The 16581-nt window shown below is 39.3% G+C and overlaps 1 protein-coding gene across 4 annotated transcripts in view; it reads right to left on the bottom strand.

The window, feature by feature from the left end:
• Window positions 1-1906: 1906 nt before the first annotated feature.
• ALG1 (ALG1 chitobiosyldiphosphodolichol beta-mannosyltransferase) overlaps window positions 1907-16581 on the bottom strand; it is a 25878-nt gene continuing 11203 nt past the window's right edge. For 3 of the 4 annotated variants that reach the window (XM_042861598.2, XM_042861599.2, XM_042861600.2), the window contains 7 exons: window positions 12957-13078; window positions 12101-12139; window positions 8837-8896; window positions 7926-8036; window positions 6042-6156; window positions 2649-2724; window positions 1907-2118 (listed from right to left, as the gene is read on the bottom strand). In XM_042861598.2, coding sequence (XP_042717532.2) covers window positions 1942-2118; window positions 2649-2724; window positions 6042-6156; window positions 7926-8036; window positions 8837-8896; window positions 12101-12139; window positions 12957-13078 — 700 coding nt within the window. In that variant the 3' untranslated portion in view covers window positions 1907-1941. Of the gene's footprint in view, window positions 2144-2648; window positions 2725-6041; window positions 6157-7925; window positions 8037-8836; window positions 8897-12100; window positions 12140-12956; window positions 13079-16581 lie in introns of all 4 variants that reach the window. The other variant, XM_005295256.5, reaches the window with a different exon arrangement.

Genomic DNA, 16581 nt, shown 5'->3' with positions numbered 1-16581 from the left:
GTAATTGCCAGGATCACCTCTGAAGCCCTTTTTAAAAATTGGCGTCACATTAGCTATCCTCCAGGCATTTGTTAGAGAAGCTGATTTAAATGATAGATTACAGACTACAGTTAGTAGTTCTGCAATTTCACATTTGAGTTCCTTCAGAACTCTTGGATGAATACCATCTGGTTCTGGTGATTTATTACTGTTTAGTTTATCAATTTGTTCCAAAACCTCCTCTAATGACACCTCAATCTGAGACAGTTCCTCAGATATGTCCGCTAAAAAGAATGACTCAGGTTTGGGAATCTCCCTGATATCCTCAGCCATGAAGACCGATGCGAAGAATTCATTTAGTTTCTCTGCAATGGCCTTATCGTCCTTGAATGCTCCTTTAGCATCTCAATTGTTCAATGGCCCCACTGGTTGTTTAGCAGGCTTCTTGCTTCTGATGTACTTAAAACAAAATTTGCTATTACTTTTTGAGTCTTTGGCTAGCTGTTCTTCAAATTCTTTTTTGGCCTTCCTAATTATATTTTTACATTTCATTTGCCAGAGTTCTTTCTATTTTCCTCACTAGGATTTAACTTCCACTTTTTCAAAGATGCTTTTTTGCCTCTCACTACTTCTTTTACTTTGTTGTTTAGCCACACTTTTTTGTTCTCTTACTATGTTTTTTAATTTGGGGTATACATTTAAGTTTAGGGTATACATGGGGTACACATTTAGGTTTGTTCTCTATGTTTTTTAATTTGGGGTATACATTTAAGTTTAACTAACCTCATTTTTGTGTAGTTCCCCTTTCTGAAATTAAATGCTACAGTGTTGCGTCGCTGCGGTGTTTTACTCGCCACAAGGCTGTTACATTTAATTATATCATGGTCACTATTACCAAGCAGTCCAGCTATATTCACCTCTTGGACCAGATCCTGTGCTCCACGTAGGACTAAATCAAGAATTCCCTCTCCTCTTGTGGGTTCTAGGACTAGCTGCTCCAAGCAATAATTTAAGGTGTCAAGAAACTTTATCTGTGCATCCTGTCCTGAGGTGACATGTACCCAGTCAATATGGGGATAGTTGAAATCCACCATTATTATTCTTATTATTGAGTTTTTTATTTTAATAGCTTCTCTAATCTCCCTGAGCATTTCACGGTCACTGTCACCATCCTGGTCAGGTGGTCGGTAATATATCCCTACTGCTATATTCTTCTTATTAGAGCATGGAAATACTATCTGTAGAGATTCTATGGTACTGTTTTGTTCATTTAAGATTTTTACTTCATTTGATTCTATGCTCTCTTTCACATATAGTGCCACTCCCCAACCAGCAAGACCTGTTCTGTCCTTCTGATATATTTTGTATCATGGTATTACTGTGTCCCATTGACTAGCCTCATTCCACCAAGTTTCTGTGATGCCTATTATATCAATATCCTCATTTAAAACGAGGCTCTCTAGTTCACCCATCTTATTATTTAGACTTCTAGCATTGGTATATAAGCACTTTAAAAACTTGTCATTTTTTAGCTGTCTGCTACTACATGATGTTATTGAATGGGACTTTTTTTTTCATTTCACTGTTTCTCATCAGATCCTACCTGTATTTTATCATCTTCCATCCTCGCCTCCTTACTAGGACATAGAGAATCTCCATTAATAGATCCTCCCCTAAGGGATGTCGCTGTCCGAACCATTCATTTCAAGTGCTAGAGGTAGATTAACAGTCCGGATAGATTGTGAAATTTAAGTTCCGTCAGGCAGGGACCATGTCCTTCCTCTATCTTTACATAATGGGAAGTACAAGTCCAGCTGTAAACAAATCTCAAATCATATCAAATTATTCATCCAACTGTTCAAATCACAGATCAAAGTGTGTGTTGCAAAGGATGTTTCAGGATGGAGAGATTTAAAAAACACTTCTCTAAACCAAATATAAAGGTTTTATTCACCATTTCCATCATGTACAACCAAACTTGGGAATGTGAAAATCATATGTGCAAATTCTTTTGTCCATTTTTTGGAAATCATTCATTGTTCCTAAACACAGGAAGCACAGTTTGTTCCCAGCTCTCATCCCACCGCAGCTGTTTGGATGCCCGAAGATTTCTTCTGAACATATAAAGTTTATTTTCACCTGTAGGAAATTCCAATAAGAGCATCTGCAAGGTTAAAGAAATAACACAGAAGAAGTTAAATATCACACTTCAAGCATCTCCTGCCCCTCCCAACTTTAATGGGCAGATTATTAAGAGAGGAGCAGTAAAGTGGACTCTTCCTTCTAGACCTCTAGGTATTGCAAGATGATAAAATATCTAAAATGTGCTTTCTTGCTTTAAATTCATACACAAACAGATGTGGCCAATAAAAGCTGTAACTATAGGCAGGCAATTCCTCTTACAATGCATATTTTAAAGTTAAATCCACAAAGCATAATTATTAATACTCAATACTATTCAATGTTGACTAACAGTATATAAAAATAAATAATTAAACAAAAACAAAAAGCATCACTGCCCAAAAGTAAACAATGAGGGAAGAGAGAGGAAGAGAAAAACATGACAACCGGATCTATAATCTATTCATTCCAAACGTGCAAAAGCCGTACCTTTCCATTAACCATAAAGAAAAAGGAAACAAAATGACTTGGGCCTCTAATATCTTTACCTTCAGCTGTTCTGCAAGTTCATTCGAGTCCCTAAATATCAAGCCGTTTTCATCATGTTTCACAAGTTCATGTAAACTGTGAACAAAACCAGTGAAGGAAATGTGAGAACAACATAAAAGGCTTCTCCACTTAAATACTTGCAGAGATTGTTTATGTACCGTAGCCCTATCAAATACTCTAGGGACAGTCTCTCTAGAGGTCCCAGCTTTCCCCTAATTGGTCTCCCTCTATTCAAATCAAATCAGCCCAGTCCATCAACTTAACCTAAAATGAGTCAATCAACCCTTAAACTCCAGGACTTGCAGTCTTCTCTTGTCAGTTTCTTAGAGGCAGCATGGCATGGGGCTGTTGCCCCTCCACTATCCCAGGCCTTTCTGCCTCCCTATCTCTTTTCTCCTTCCATTATAGCTGGGCTTGTTTTCCTTATTGGTCCCAGCTGTGGGTACATGCCTCTATGATGGTGGTTTTGGCAGCTGTGCTGGGGTGTGGTCAGTCTGGTTGCCTGTGAGGAGGGAAGACTCTCCTCTCTTCTACCTATTCTCAGTATGGGGTTTGTAAACCCTATTACAAGCCCCATGTTGTTAAGGTCCTGGATCTCTCAACATGAATTCCATTTCTTGCATTGGGGTATAAGCTGCAAATGACTGAAACAGATTAGTCCTCCTTCCGAGGCATAAGCCTGTCCAGAACTGCTGCTATACAAAGTGTATTAGCAAACTGTACTGAGAAATTCCCACTCTTGGGAAGGAATAAAAAGGATACAATGGCGACATGTTATTCCGTCTGCCAGCACAGACTAATGTACAAGTTTGTGATCCCCGCCATTATTGTGCAGAAAGAGTGGGGCTTGTAATTGAAGCAGGATCCTAAGTGAGAGCAGTGCAAGGAGGAATCCAAGCAGTGCAGCCCACCTTCCACGCTACCAGCAAAGCAGCCTCCGCTGCTGGCTGCAGATTGTGGAGAAGCCTGCTAGAGCTTCTCAGGGGTGTATGAGGTGAAGGCTGCTAGAATCTGCCACAAGAAGTGTGAGGGCTGGTCTTTACTATGGGGAGATTGATGCTGCTGCAATCAATGCAATGGGGGTTGATGTAGTGGGTCTAGTGAAGACCTGCTAAATTGATGGCAGAGCGCTTTCTGGTCGACCCTGGTACCCCAGCTCCCCAAGAAGATTAAGGTAAGTCAACAGGAGAGCATCTCCCGTCGACACAGCATAAGGAAGACACTCGGGTAAGTCGACCTAAGCTATGTCGACTCCAACTACATTATTCACATAGCTGGAGTAGCATAACTTAGATCGACTTACCCCCATAGTGAAGACAAGCCCTGAGACAGCACTGCGAGGTGTGCAGTGGTTGAGCCTTGGAGGACAGGACTGGGATAGCAGGGGCTGGAGCATTCCCAGATGGAAGGGAAGCTGTATCCAGTGGAAAGAGGAGCAAAACTGAGGGGAGGTATGATTGCTCTCTATAAATATATCAGAGGGATAAATACCAGGGAGGGAGAGGAAATATTTAAGTCAGTACCAATGTGGACACAAGAACAAATGGATATAAACTGGCCATCAGGAAGTTTAGACTTGACATTAGACCAACGTTTCTAACCATCAGAGAAGTGAAGTTCTGGAACAGCCTTCCAAGGGGAGCAGTGGGGGCAAAAGACATATCTGGTTTCAAGACTAAGCTTGACAAGTTTATGGAAGGGATGGTATGATGCGATAACCTAATTTTGGCAATTAACTGATCTTTGACTATTAGCAGTAAATATGCCCAATGGCCTGTGATGGGATGGGATCTGAGTTACTACAGAGAATTATTTCCTGGGTGTCTGGCTGGTGAGTCTTGCCCACATGCTCAGGGGTTAGCTGATTGGCAGAGGTCCTGGGGGTTTACGTGGGGCACGGGTCACTTGCTGGAGGATTCTCTGCATCTTGAAGTCTTTAAACCATGATTTGAGGACTTTACAGGAGTGGGTGGGTGAGATTTTGTGGCCTGCGCTGTGCAGGAGGTCATACTAGACAATCATAACGGTCCCTTCTGACCTTAAAGTCTATGAGTCTATACTTTGTTAGCCCATTGTAACTGAAGCCATTCATTTCCATAATGACCAGTCTGCACTACTCTATTGTATGTAACCCTTCTGAAAGACAGGTCTTTCACAGTAATGGAGTCTAAACGAATCCAAGGGAACCTAAGACAGAATAATATACATCATCTTTCATCCCCTTCACATATAATAGGTTCAATTATACTTTGAGTCTCCCTTACATTGCACTAGACACACACATTTACCAACATGTAGCTTACATACTAGAGTATAATTTACAGTAAGGGAGATTTACTTTAATTTGCATCCTCCTATTAGCTGATTTACATTTTAACCCTTCTGTTCCACCCCATTAGCATACAAATTACACCACCTTGGACTGCTTTAGACTCAGTAAGTCGAATTTGCAGGTGATGTGTAAAATTGTGTAAAATTACACATTGTAACTTGATAGCTGGGTGAGAGTCTAAGTTATACATTACACACCGAGATGGCTGGAAAAATGGCTACATTACAGCAGATTTGATTCTCCTCTCAATTGGCCCAGGAAGCAGGATAGATTAAATAGCAGCAGTCTATAACATAGTGCTGCGATTTTCTTCAAGGATGTTTTTTGTTTGTTTGTTTGTTTTTTTAAGTGGAACTCTTTAAAATTTGAAATGTGCATTTTTCACCTGAAGATACCATGATCATACTGAAAGCTAGTGTATTTTATGGGCTTATTAAACTGATCCTATTAAAAGATCACACACAAAAGAAAAGAGTCTTCATTATATATTACAGTCATGAACAAAGCTATCACAGAGTATTCTGTGCTGCTGTCACCACCAACGCTACGGCACAAGACAAAGTATCTTTACATTATGAAAGCTGTATTTCTCCCAAAGGATTACAAGTACTTTATAAAACTATAGATACAGTAACCACTTCATCCATCACTGAGGTTTAGACAATCCCAGAGTGGAATGAAGCATCTCTCAAACAGGATATCGAAACAAATCCAGTAGTTTAGAACAGGATATGAAGAAGAGTTCAATTTCCAATTGGGATTACAGGTGGTTGTTTTTAAGGCATTCTGGTTAGGACACTGCAATTAATGCCCTAACTTTTGCGCGCGCGCACACAAAAAAAGTGTTAATTTTTAAAATGACCTCTAGAAGTCATAAGTTAGTTTTAATAATTTTATTTACCTTTATCAAATTAAAGCAAACATATTACTGTGGCGTAACTAGGAATCAATTCAATATCAGCAGAAATTGTTATATTGTGATTTTGTAGCAAACTATTTATTTGTTTTAAAATATTTATTTGAGTTATTTTAAGCTATGTCAAAGTAAGCAAGCTCTTACCACTGGAAATGTACTGCACATACAGGTAAACAACAGCCAAACATATCCACCACCTTCATAGGCAGATCCAAACCACTAGATGATTTGTGGAGACAGACACCCAGATCTGCTGAGCCTACAAATTATAAAAGAAACAAAACTGACTTTTTAAAAAGTTTATTTTGAAAGTGATTAACTCTAAAGATTATTGTCTAAACATACAATTTTGTAAACATTAACAATTTTTGATGTAACTTGATGTCTTCTTTGGTGCCATTAGAACATAACTACTTGGAATATCACTTATGTCAGAATGTCAGTAAGTAAAAGCCATATAATTTTTTTATTTTTCAGAGCAGCTGAGATTTAGACACATAACTAACTGATATTAAAATAAGGGGAGAAGAGAAATTAAAAAACTAACAGATATTATACACTTAATCTACCCTTATCTATTTGAAATGGTAAAGAATTAATTAAATCAATCCTGCCACAATTCAGGGGATGGGCTAAATGACCCACTAAAGGACTCTTCCAATCCAAATGCCCTTACAATACATGGATAATTTACAGAATCCAAGTTTACAGAGATGAATATTCATTACTTACAAACCACCACAGACATACAAGCCAAATAAATTGACAGTGCCTGACCTGAGGGGCTGAAATCAGGCAGAACTTGTATTTTACCAGTATTTTATCCTTACATAGCTTTTATTGAGCTTCATTTCTCTAAAATGCTAAGGGAGTATGAACATTCTATTTCCTAATCTCACCAGTTACCTTCAACAGCTCAGCTAAAAACTCTCCAGTGTTATTTACTGAACAGAACTTGAGAATACATTGAACAGAGACCAACCCACTATATTTTAGCCTACCTAGAAGAACAGAAGGGGGCAAACAGAGGCTTTTTAAATAGAGAGCTATTGGCAAACCTTCAAGATGGAATTCTATGCCTAATTACAAAAATAGGATGGAAAACAGTGCAGTTTCAAAAATTAAACAATTTCTCAGCCATAACAAACGGCACAAGCTACAGTTATATATTTTGTTCTTAACAAGCAATTTAATTTTACTGTGGTATTCGTATATCTAGCGTCCAAAATCAGGGTTGGCAATTTCCCAGGAAAAACTAGTTTAGGACAAGGCACTGGTAAATACCAACTGAAACCAAGTTTAAACCAGGAAACTGGGAAGAATAATTGCATCAGGGACCAGCAAGTTCAGCAATTACAGAATGAATCTTTTCAAACTTTGGCACATCCATTCAAAGCCAAGGAATAGGCTTGGCCTATCCACTACATCAAAGTTGGTCTTCAGCTACAGGATGCTGCATGGCCAAATGGACCTGGCCCGTTGGTCTGCAACTCTGCATGCTTCTGATTGCTTAATGCTTCAGGTCTACAACTCTGCATTGTTGTTTTCATATAATCAAATGTTTTCAACTTGTTTATAGAATATTGAAAAAGTGAGTCATAACATGTATAACTTCCTTGAGAAAATACCAAACCAAAATGTAGACATGCCGATGTTCAGTACTGCATTATAATTACATATATTAATATTATGCCCATTTTAGTTTTACTTTGTATTTGTACAACCCTACATTAATCTACAAATCTACCACCTTACATAACCGCGATTGGAATACGTAACTAAAACTAAGTATAAAGTGGTGTCATTAACTAAACAGTTTTAAAAATAGAAAATGCCTTAAACTGGGACTATCTCATTTTTCCCGAGGCGCTAAAAACCATGATTTTACCTGGTAAAAACCATCTCTGATAAATACCATGCCATCCCTGCCCAAAATTATCAACAGCTATCCATAGCCTTTGCTTAAGCCTCACACATTGTTCTTGAGTCTTTAAAAGCTTTTTTCAGCAACTGTAATCCATTATTTACCAAGTAGAACAGGGTAATCCTCAGCTTCTAGCCACGGTGTACAGATCTGGATGTGTTTAAAGTGCATTTTGTCTATCAGTCTGTTGTAGTGCTTTTTTAGAGGCCCTTTACCTTTTAAATGGAAAACAAACACACAATATATATTAGTGTTTTTGCTGTGAACACCCAAAGTGGGTGTTTGTCCGCACATTAAAGTCTAGGAATATAGAGCAAATCTCATTTGTCTTCCTAGATTGTAAGGTATTAGAAGAAGAGGCTGCATCATTCATCAATGTTCATACAGGGCCTAGCATGGTGACAGTGAATCCGACTGGGTCTTCTGAGAGCAATCATGAGATATAATGCTATATCGTAGATACAATGTTATCAGATACAAATCAACTGAAAGATGGCACCCTCCAGCAGCACAGTGCCCTTTTAGCATCATGCTAAGTTATTAGTTTAGTACTAGGAGGAAAGAATACCATTTGTTGAGCCATCTATATCATTTTGCAAAATCCTCAAATTCAACGGGTAGGTCTCCTTTCCAAGTACTAGCCAAATTCCTCCCTACTTAGCAATAGGCCAAATACCATTTAAACCACATTTTAAGATCTTTTACCAGCATTTCTTCACTATTCAAATTCTGAAAATACATCCAAAGGAATTACAGAGTACAATAAAATGGCTAGATTCGTATGCTGGGGCATATCTTTTATTTTAAAATGCCCAACATGCCACCATTGGTTTGCTTTTTGCTCCAACCATTGATCTGGTAAATTAGTGCCAAACAAATATTCAATTTTTTTTGTTACTTCAGAAAGACAAAAAAATATATATCAATGTAAGAGTCAATATAATGGGATGATAAAAATTAATCCTCTAGCATCAGCACTGAAAGGGAACAGAAAATCATCATGTAAAAGTGGTACCTGTTATCACACATACTAAAGAAGGAAGCTTGATTCCATCATTGACATACTCTTCATAATCTGCAGAACAGAAAGTTATTTTGTGTGTATCTAGATACACGTACCCTAATTTAAGAATAATTTTGATGTACAAATGAGAACTCTATTTCAAGTAAATAGTTTAAAAAAAACTTCAGGCAAACTAGCAAATGTGGAAATTCACATTGGGGACCTTAATCCTAATTTGGGCCTCTTGTAACAGCCAGAATGGAAAGTAATAATTCTTCACAAGGACACAGGTTTCAGAATGGTAGCCGTGTTAGTCTGTATCAGCAAAAAGAACGAGGAATACTTGTGGCACCTTAGAGACTAACAAATTTATTTGGGCATAAGCTTTTGTGGGCTAAAACCCACTTAATTGGATGCATGCAGTGGAAAATACAGTGGAAGATCTATATACACAGAGAACATGAAAAAATGGGTGTCGCCATACCAATTCTAACAAGACTAATCAATTAAGGTGGGCTATCTCTTTCTTTACTTCAGCAGGTGGGTATTGTAGTTTTAAGAACGCTTGGTAGAGATCTTATTGGTGTTTGTCTCTGTCTGAGGGATTGGAGCAAATGCAGTTGTATCTTAGAGCTTGGCTGTAGACAATGGATCGTGTGATGTGATCTGGATGAAAGCTGGAGGCATGTAGGTACGTATAGCAGTCAGGTTTCCTGTACAGGGTGGTGTTTATGTGACCATCGCTTATTAGCACTGTAGTGTCCAGGAAGTGGATCTCTTCTGTGGACTGGTCCAGGCTGAGGTTTCATGCACATCACATCACATGATCCATTATCTACAGCCAAGCTCTAAGATACAACCACATTTGCTCCAATCCCTCAGACAGAGGCTAACACCTACAAGATCTCTATCAAGTGTTCTTAAAACTACAATACTCACCTGCTGAAGTGAAGAAACAGATTGACAGAGCCAGAAGAATATCCAGAAGTCACCTACTACAGGACAGGCCCAACAAAGAAAATAACAGAACGCCACTAGCCGTCACATTCAGCCCCCAACTAAAACCTCTCCAGCGCATCATCAAGGATCTACAACCTATCCTGAAGGATGATCCCTCACTCTCACAGATCTTGGGAGACAGGCCAGTCCTCGCTTACAGGCAGCCCCCCAACCTGAAGCAAATACTCACCAGCAACCACACAATAAAAACACTAACCCAGGAACCTATCCTTGCAACAAAGCCCACTGCAAACTCTGTCCACATATCTATTCCAGGGACACCATCATAGGACCTAATCACATCAGCCACATCATCAGAAGCTCGTTCACCTGCACATCTACCAATGTGATATATGCCATCATGTGCCAGCAATGCCCCTCTGCCATGTACATTGGCCAAACCGGACAGTCTCTACACAAAAGTATAAATGGACACAAATCAGACGTCAAGAATTATAACGTTCAAAAACCAGTTGGAGAACACTTCAACCTCCCTGGTCACTCAATTACAGACCCAAAAGTCGCAATTCTCCAACAAAAAAAAACTTCAAAAACAGACTCCAACGAGAAACTGCAGAACTGGAATTAATTTGCAAACTGGACACCATTAAATTAGGCTTGAATAAAGACTGGGAGTGGATGGGTCATTACACAAAGTAAAAACTATTTCCCCATGCTAATTTTCCCCGTACTGTTACTCACACCTTCTTGTCAACTATTTTCCACTGCATGCATCCAACAAAAGCCCACGAAAGCTTATGCCCAAATAAATTTGTCAGTCTCGAAGGTGCCAAAAGTACTCCTCATTCTTTTTGTCTTCACAAGGAATCACCTAGCCCTCTCTGAAACATGCCTGATACTTAAAGGAAACTGTCTGTGAAGTATCGTCATAGGTGTTTGCCACCCACAACACTGCTGGGCCAAATTCTGCTTTCCCCCCTCCATACAGATAATCCCATGGATTTTCAAAGAGTCTTCATTTTACAAAAATAATTTAAAAATGATTTCTTAAGATTTTTTTTTTAAATATATGCTGACATATTTCCTTTTTATACTATATACATATACTATATGGACATTATGCTTTTAAATGTACAGTTCATAAAATCCACAGCAACTCCACATTACCCTGTGACCACTACTAGCTGTTTCTTGTTAAATTCAAAAACCCAGACATAGATTACCCAATTTGCTTAATGCAGGTTCCCATCTTTCTTGAAATCATTTCAATAGGTATTTGAAAGTGTGTGTGTGTGTGTATATACATGTTGTGTAACAGGGTGGTTTGCCTCATTAGCTGCAGAGCTTGGATCTAAGCCAACAATGATTACAGGATGAGCCCCACCTGAGCCAAAGTTCCCCCAAATCAATGGCTTATTGGGCTGATGTGGTTAAGGTATGTCAGTTTCACAGCCAAGGATACACAAGGGAGTGATATGGCCAGTATCATGTCCAACTGCCTTTGACAGCCCTAACCTGATGTAACAGGTAAACATTTTACATCTGAGTGAACAAGAGATGGCCTTTCAGTGGGAGATGAAGTGCAATTTGAACCCATAACCTTCAGACCTGTAGTCAAGCACCTTAACCACTCACCCATTGAATCTTATATCAGGTAATTCCCAATAAAGGGCAGCAATGGCTGCACTGAAGGGGAGGTGCTCAGGGAGAACAGAGACTGCTAGGACTGGGCAGGCTCCAGCAGAGTCCTGGGATTTGGGACCAAGACTCCAGCCAGGAAGGGTTAGGAATAGCCTGCTAAGGCAGGAGAGACCCTGGGCAAGCTAGGGAAAGTGCACAAAAGCTCTCCCGCCAAGGAGGCCTGGGAGTAGAAAGGAAATGTCTGTTTAGGGGACTTCAGTTTGGGGCTTTAAATGATTTTCTGTGAATAAACCCAGACCTGTCTGTGTAAGGAACCTTTGAGAGAGAAATAATTATTCACAGGGCACTGCAAAGGCACCCCTGGCCACAAGAAGCAGCTCAGTAAGCGGCCACACCACTACAAGATGTGCACAAAGTAAAGCTGTAACCCACTTTATCAAGTGGTTAGAAATATATTTCCTAATGACAAAGGTTTTAATTGTATCCTGCATGCCACCATGATCTTAAGCTTTTTTTTTACTCCCACAATGAGACAAACTACTCTGGTCCTTAAATGCATTTGAATTTTCATTTGGACATGAAGGCATTGTTCTTTGAAGAAGCTCTTAGTAATTGTTGAGAATACATCCATAAGACGACTCTTTAAATAACCAAAGGAAACTCCTTGATACTTACCTTCTAAAGCTTTTAAAAGAATAGAAAAATCTTCATCCTCTGAAAAAGAAAGGTTTATTAGTGACAGTCATAGCATTTTTAGCTGTAATGCCTTATTCTCTTGAAAAGATAGCAATCATGACTTTCCTCATCTTTACTGAAGTGACTAAATATACAATGTGCTTTTACTACGATAGGTACTATAAATGTAATAAACAAAAGCCTATAACTCTCATATTGTTCCTACTTGCTCCATTTAAATGGAAACTTTTCCAACAATTACACAAATACTAAAACCAATCAGCATCTCAGAAGCATGACATTTCATTGTCAATTTTATTAGACATTATTGCCCAATTAATTCTAATTCAAAAAGATGCACACTTCCATTCTCAACTGCAATACAGCAGATTTTGTTCCAGCTTTAGACCTTTTCATAAACAAAATAATCTTAGTGCATAAATATGCGATAAATGTACCAGGAAATGAAAGACAAAACATTTTAACTTATTAGAGCCATTCTAGAGCACCATGCATGCATATTTAATGTACTGCTAATGTTAGATGACGGTAGGACTTGTTTCTCTAATCATTCATGGAGCTCAACATTTACCTTATAACTCCATAATTAAACTAAAAATTTCAATGGATTATGGTCCTCATATGTAGACACTGAGATAGTCCATACAGCTGAGCTGCAAATTCTTCCTGTTAATCAAAGAAATGTATACAACTTTGTTTTTGCTGGTTGTAATGTCCTGTATCAGAGCAAAGTTTATGCATGGGGGAGGGAGGTACAGCTCTAATTTTTATCAACTGTTTAATGTAAAGGTATTATAAAGGAATATTAACAATAAACACCAATTTGATTCAAGACCTGTCCAGCTGGTGCTGCTAATTAGAAGAGCTGGTCTTTCTTTGACTTGTGTCACTTTTCCATTTCTGATGTCTAGTTCTGTAAATGCAGATTTCTCAACTCCTGGATATATGGAGTCTGTTCTGTGTAAACAGGATTTAAAGAGCACAATTATTAATTCCAAGATATACTATGTAAGGATGTGCATGGATATAATCAAATACTGTACCAAATAATATGAATTTCACAACATTCTGGTTCCAAATTTGTCATTCAACACCTCTGGGGGCTCATTCATTTTGCTGGTGAACATCTGGGTATCATGATCATGTGACTCAGATGATTCTTTTCCTAGCTATCACAGATATCCTAGCTACACTACTTCCAAGGGTGTTCCCTTGGCAATTTGTGAAGAGTATTTAGCGTGCCTTCCAATTATCCACTATATACTTGATTTACCTTGAAGATGATGGTCTATAGTGCATTCATTCAAACATACATGGAGTCAATTCATTCTGCACTAAGGATTTTAACAAAGAAGCTGGACTGACTGTCCTGAGAATTTTTTAAGCCATTTCTCATGGTACAGTCATCGTCTGCCATGATATTTATTATATGCAATATAGCTGTAGCCATGTCAGTCCCTGGATATTGGAGAGACAAGGTGGTGAGGTAATATCTTTTATTGGACCAACTTCTGTAGATGAGAGAGAAGCTTTCAAGCCAAACAGAGCTCTTCTTCAGGAATATCTTTATGGCTGAAAAGCTTCCCTCTCTCAGCTACATAAAAACATAAGAATGGCCATACTGGTTCAGACCAAAGGTCCATCTAGCCCAGTATCCTGTCTTCCAATAGCGGCGACTGCCAGGTGCCCCAGAGGGAACAAACAGAACACGTAATCAAGTGATCCATCCCCTATCGCCCATTCCCACCTCCTGGCAAACAGAAGCTAGGGACACCATCCCTGTCCACCTTGGCTAATAGCCATTGATGGACCTAACCTCCATGAACTTATCTAGTTCTTTTTTGAACCCTGTGATAGTCTTGGCCCTCACAACATCCTCTGGCAAGGAGTTCCACAGGTTGACTGTGCGTTGTGTGAAAAAATACTTCCTTTTGTTTGTTTTAAACCTGCTGCCTATTAATTTCATTTGGTGACATCTAGCTCTTGTGTTATGAGGAGTAAATAACACTTCCTTATTTACTTTCTCTACACCAGTCATGCTTTTATGACTATCGTATCCATTCATACCATTTGGTACTATTTTATGACTATCGGATCCCCCCTTATTCGTCTCTTTTCCAAGCTGAAAAGTCAGTCTTATTAATCACTCCTCATACAGAAGCCATTCCATACCCCTAATCATTTTTGTTGCCCTTTTCTGAACCTTTTCCAATTCCAATATATCTTTTTTGAGATGGGGCAACCACATCTCCATGCAGTATTCGAGATGTGGGCGTACCATGGATTTATATAGAGACAATATGATATTTTCTGTCTTATTATCTATCCCTTTCTTAATGGTTCCCAACATTCTGTTTGCTTTTTTGACTGCCATTGTACAGTGGATGTTTTCAGAGAACTATCCACAATGACGCCAAGATCTCTTTCTTCAGTGGTAAAAGCCAATTTAGACCCCATCATTTTGTATGTATAGTTGGGATTATGTTTTCCAATGTGAATTACTTTGCATTTATCAACATTGAATTTCATCTGCCATTTTGTTGCCCGGTTACCCAGGTTTGAGAGATCCTTTTGTAGCTCTTTGCAGTCTGCCTGGGACTTACCTATCTTGAATAATTTTGTATCATCTGCAAATTTTGCCACCTCACTGCTTAACCCTTTTTCCACATCATTTATGTATATATTGAATAGGACTGGGCCCAGTACAGACCCTTGGGGGACACCACTATTTAACTTTCTCCATTCGGAAAAGTGACCATTTAATTCCTACCCTTCGTTTTTTATCTTTTAACCAGTTACAGAAGTTGGTCCAATAAAAAATAATATCTCACCAGCCTTGTCTCTATGAGATTTACTATGGCAGACATCCCACAAACTGCTGGAGAAGAAACCTTTTTAATATTACTTCATGATTTTGAAAAATCTAAAATGTATATGAATGAGGTCCCTCTCTCTGAGGCACCCAGTACATGATATTTAGCTCACTGGGAATTTGACAATTTCCAAATTTCTTTCTTTTGATTTTCTAGCAAGGGATGCTTCAGCAGCTTTGTCTGTGAGCTTTTTACACCAAGACTCACATTAGCCTCAGTCTAGCTTCCCCATATCTATTTAGGGGCCTTATATCAAAGTCCATATTTCAAGCCACAGAGGCTCGTGTGTATTCACCAGATGAGTGAAATCTAAGTGAACAGATCTCTCACTGAAAGCAACTATGAAACAGAAGAGCCATTTTTGCCCAGAGATGGAGGAATACAGAAGGTCAGGAATCCCTGAATCTTCATACCATCTCCAAGAAAGACGGTATTGCTACAAGGATTAGTACAGCATGTGAGGGATCAAACTCCAAATTGATGCAAAATTGTTTTATTATAATAACTTAGCATTAAATAAACCTATAACTTATTACAAACCTGCCTTTGCTGAATTTTGGGAGATATTTCCAATTATCTTTGTACACATGGTGCTTGAAGAATAATAGCTCACATGCTTATGGTTTTGGTTGTATATTTTAGTAAATGAAATATTCAGGCTAATTAAAGAATTTCCTGGGAAATCCTTGCTTTCCTACAATAATGGGCAGGTACAAAAAGCTTCACGGAGAATACTGCTTCCTTGTCCATAAATCTGTGCTTATCACCTGCAGGTGCAATTTCAGATGCTGGAACAGCATGACGATTTTTATTTTGCTTTAGTACTTACTCTATATAATTTTTTGTGTGTGATATGCTAAAAAGATCTGAATATTTGTTGTTGTGATTTTTGTGTTGCACAGTGTGTTTGGTAGGAATTTTCAATTGCAGATTATGGGTGAATCTACTGTAGACTGCAATCTTGAGAACCACTTGGTTAAAAAGACAAACTTCCAAAAGGAGTGTCTTCTCAAAGAGCAGAACACCCACCCTCTCCTCTCACGTCCTATGAAGATATTCTTTGCCTAGGACAGGGGTGTCTGTGGCTCCGGAGCCACATGCGGCTCTTCAGAAGTTAATATGCGGCTCCTTGTATAGGCACTGACTCCGGGGCTGGAGCTACAGGTGCAAACTTTCCAATGTGCCAGGGGGTGCTCACTGCTCAACCCCTTACTCTGCCACAGGCCCTGCCCCCACTCCACCCCTTCCCACCCCCTCCCCTGAGCCTGCAATACTCTCGCTTCTCCCCTCTCCCCCCTGTGGCCTCCTGCATGCCACGAAACAGCTGATCAGGAGGTGCGGGGAGGGAGGGAGAGGGCTGATCGGCAGGGTTGCCAGTGGGTGGGAGGCGCTGGGAGCAGGGAGGAAGAGAGGAGCTGATGGGGGACTGTTGAAGTATTACCGTGGCTCTTTGGCAATTTACATTGGTAAATTCTGGCTCCTTCTCAGGCTCAGGTTGGCCACCCCGGTCTAGGAGACATGTATCATCTGCTTTATCCAGGCCACAAAAGCTAAGCCAAGAGCCTCTCTAACTCCCACTTCTCTCTC

The sequence above is a fragment of the Chrysemys picta genome, chromosome 10 (assembly GCF_011386835.1).
Source record: "Chrysemys picta bellii isolate R12L10 chromosome 10, ASM1138683v2, whole genome shotgun sequence".
Classification (NCBI taxonomy): Eukaryota; Metazoa; Chordata; order Testudines; family Emydidae; genus Chrysemys; species Chrysemys picta.
This window is presented reverse-complemented; position numbering and strand designations above follow the sequence as displayed.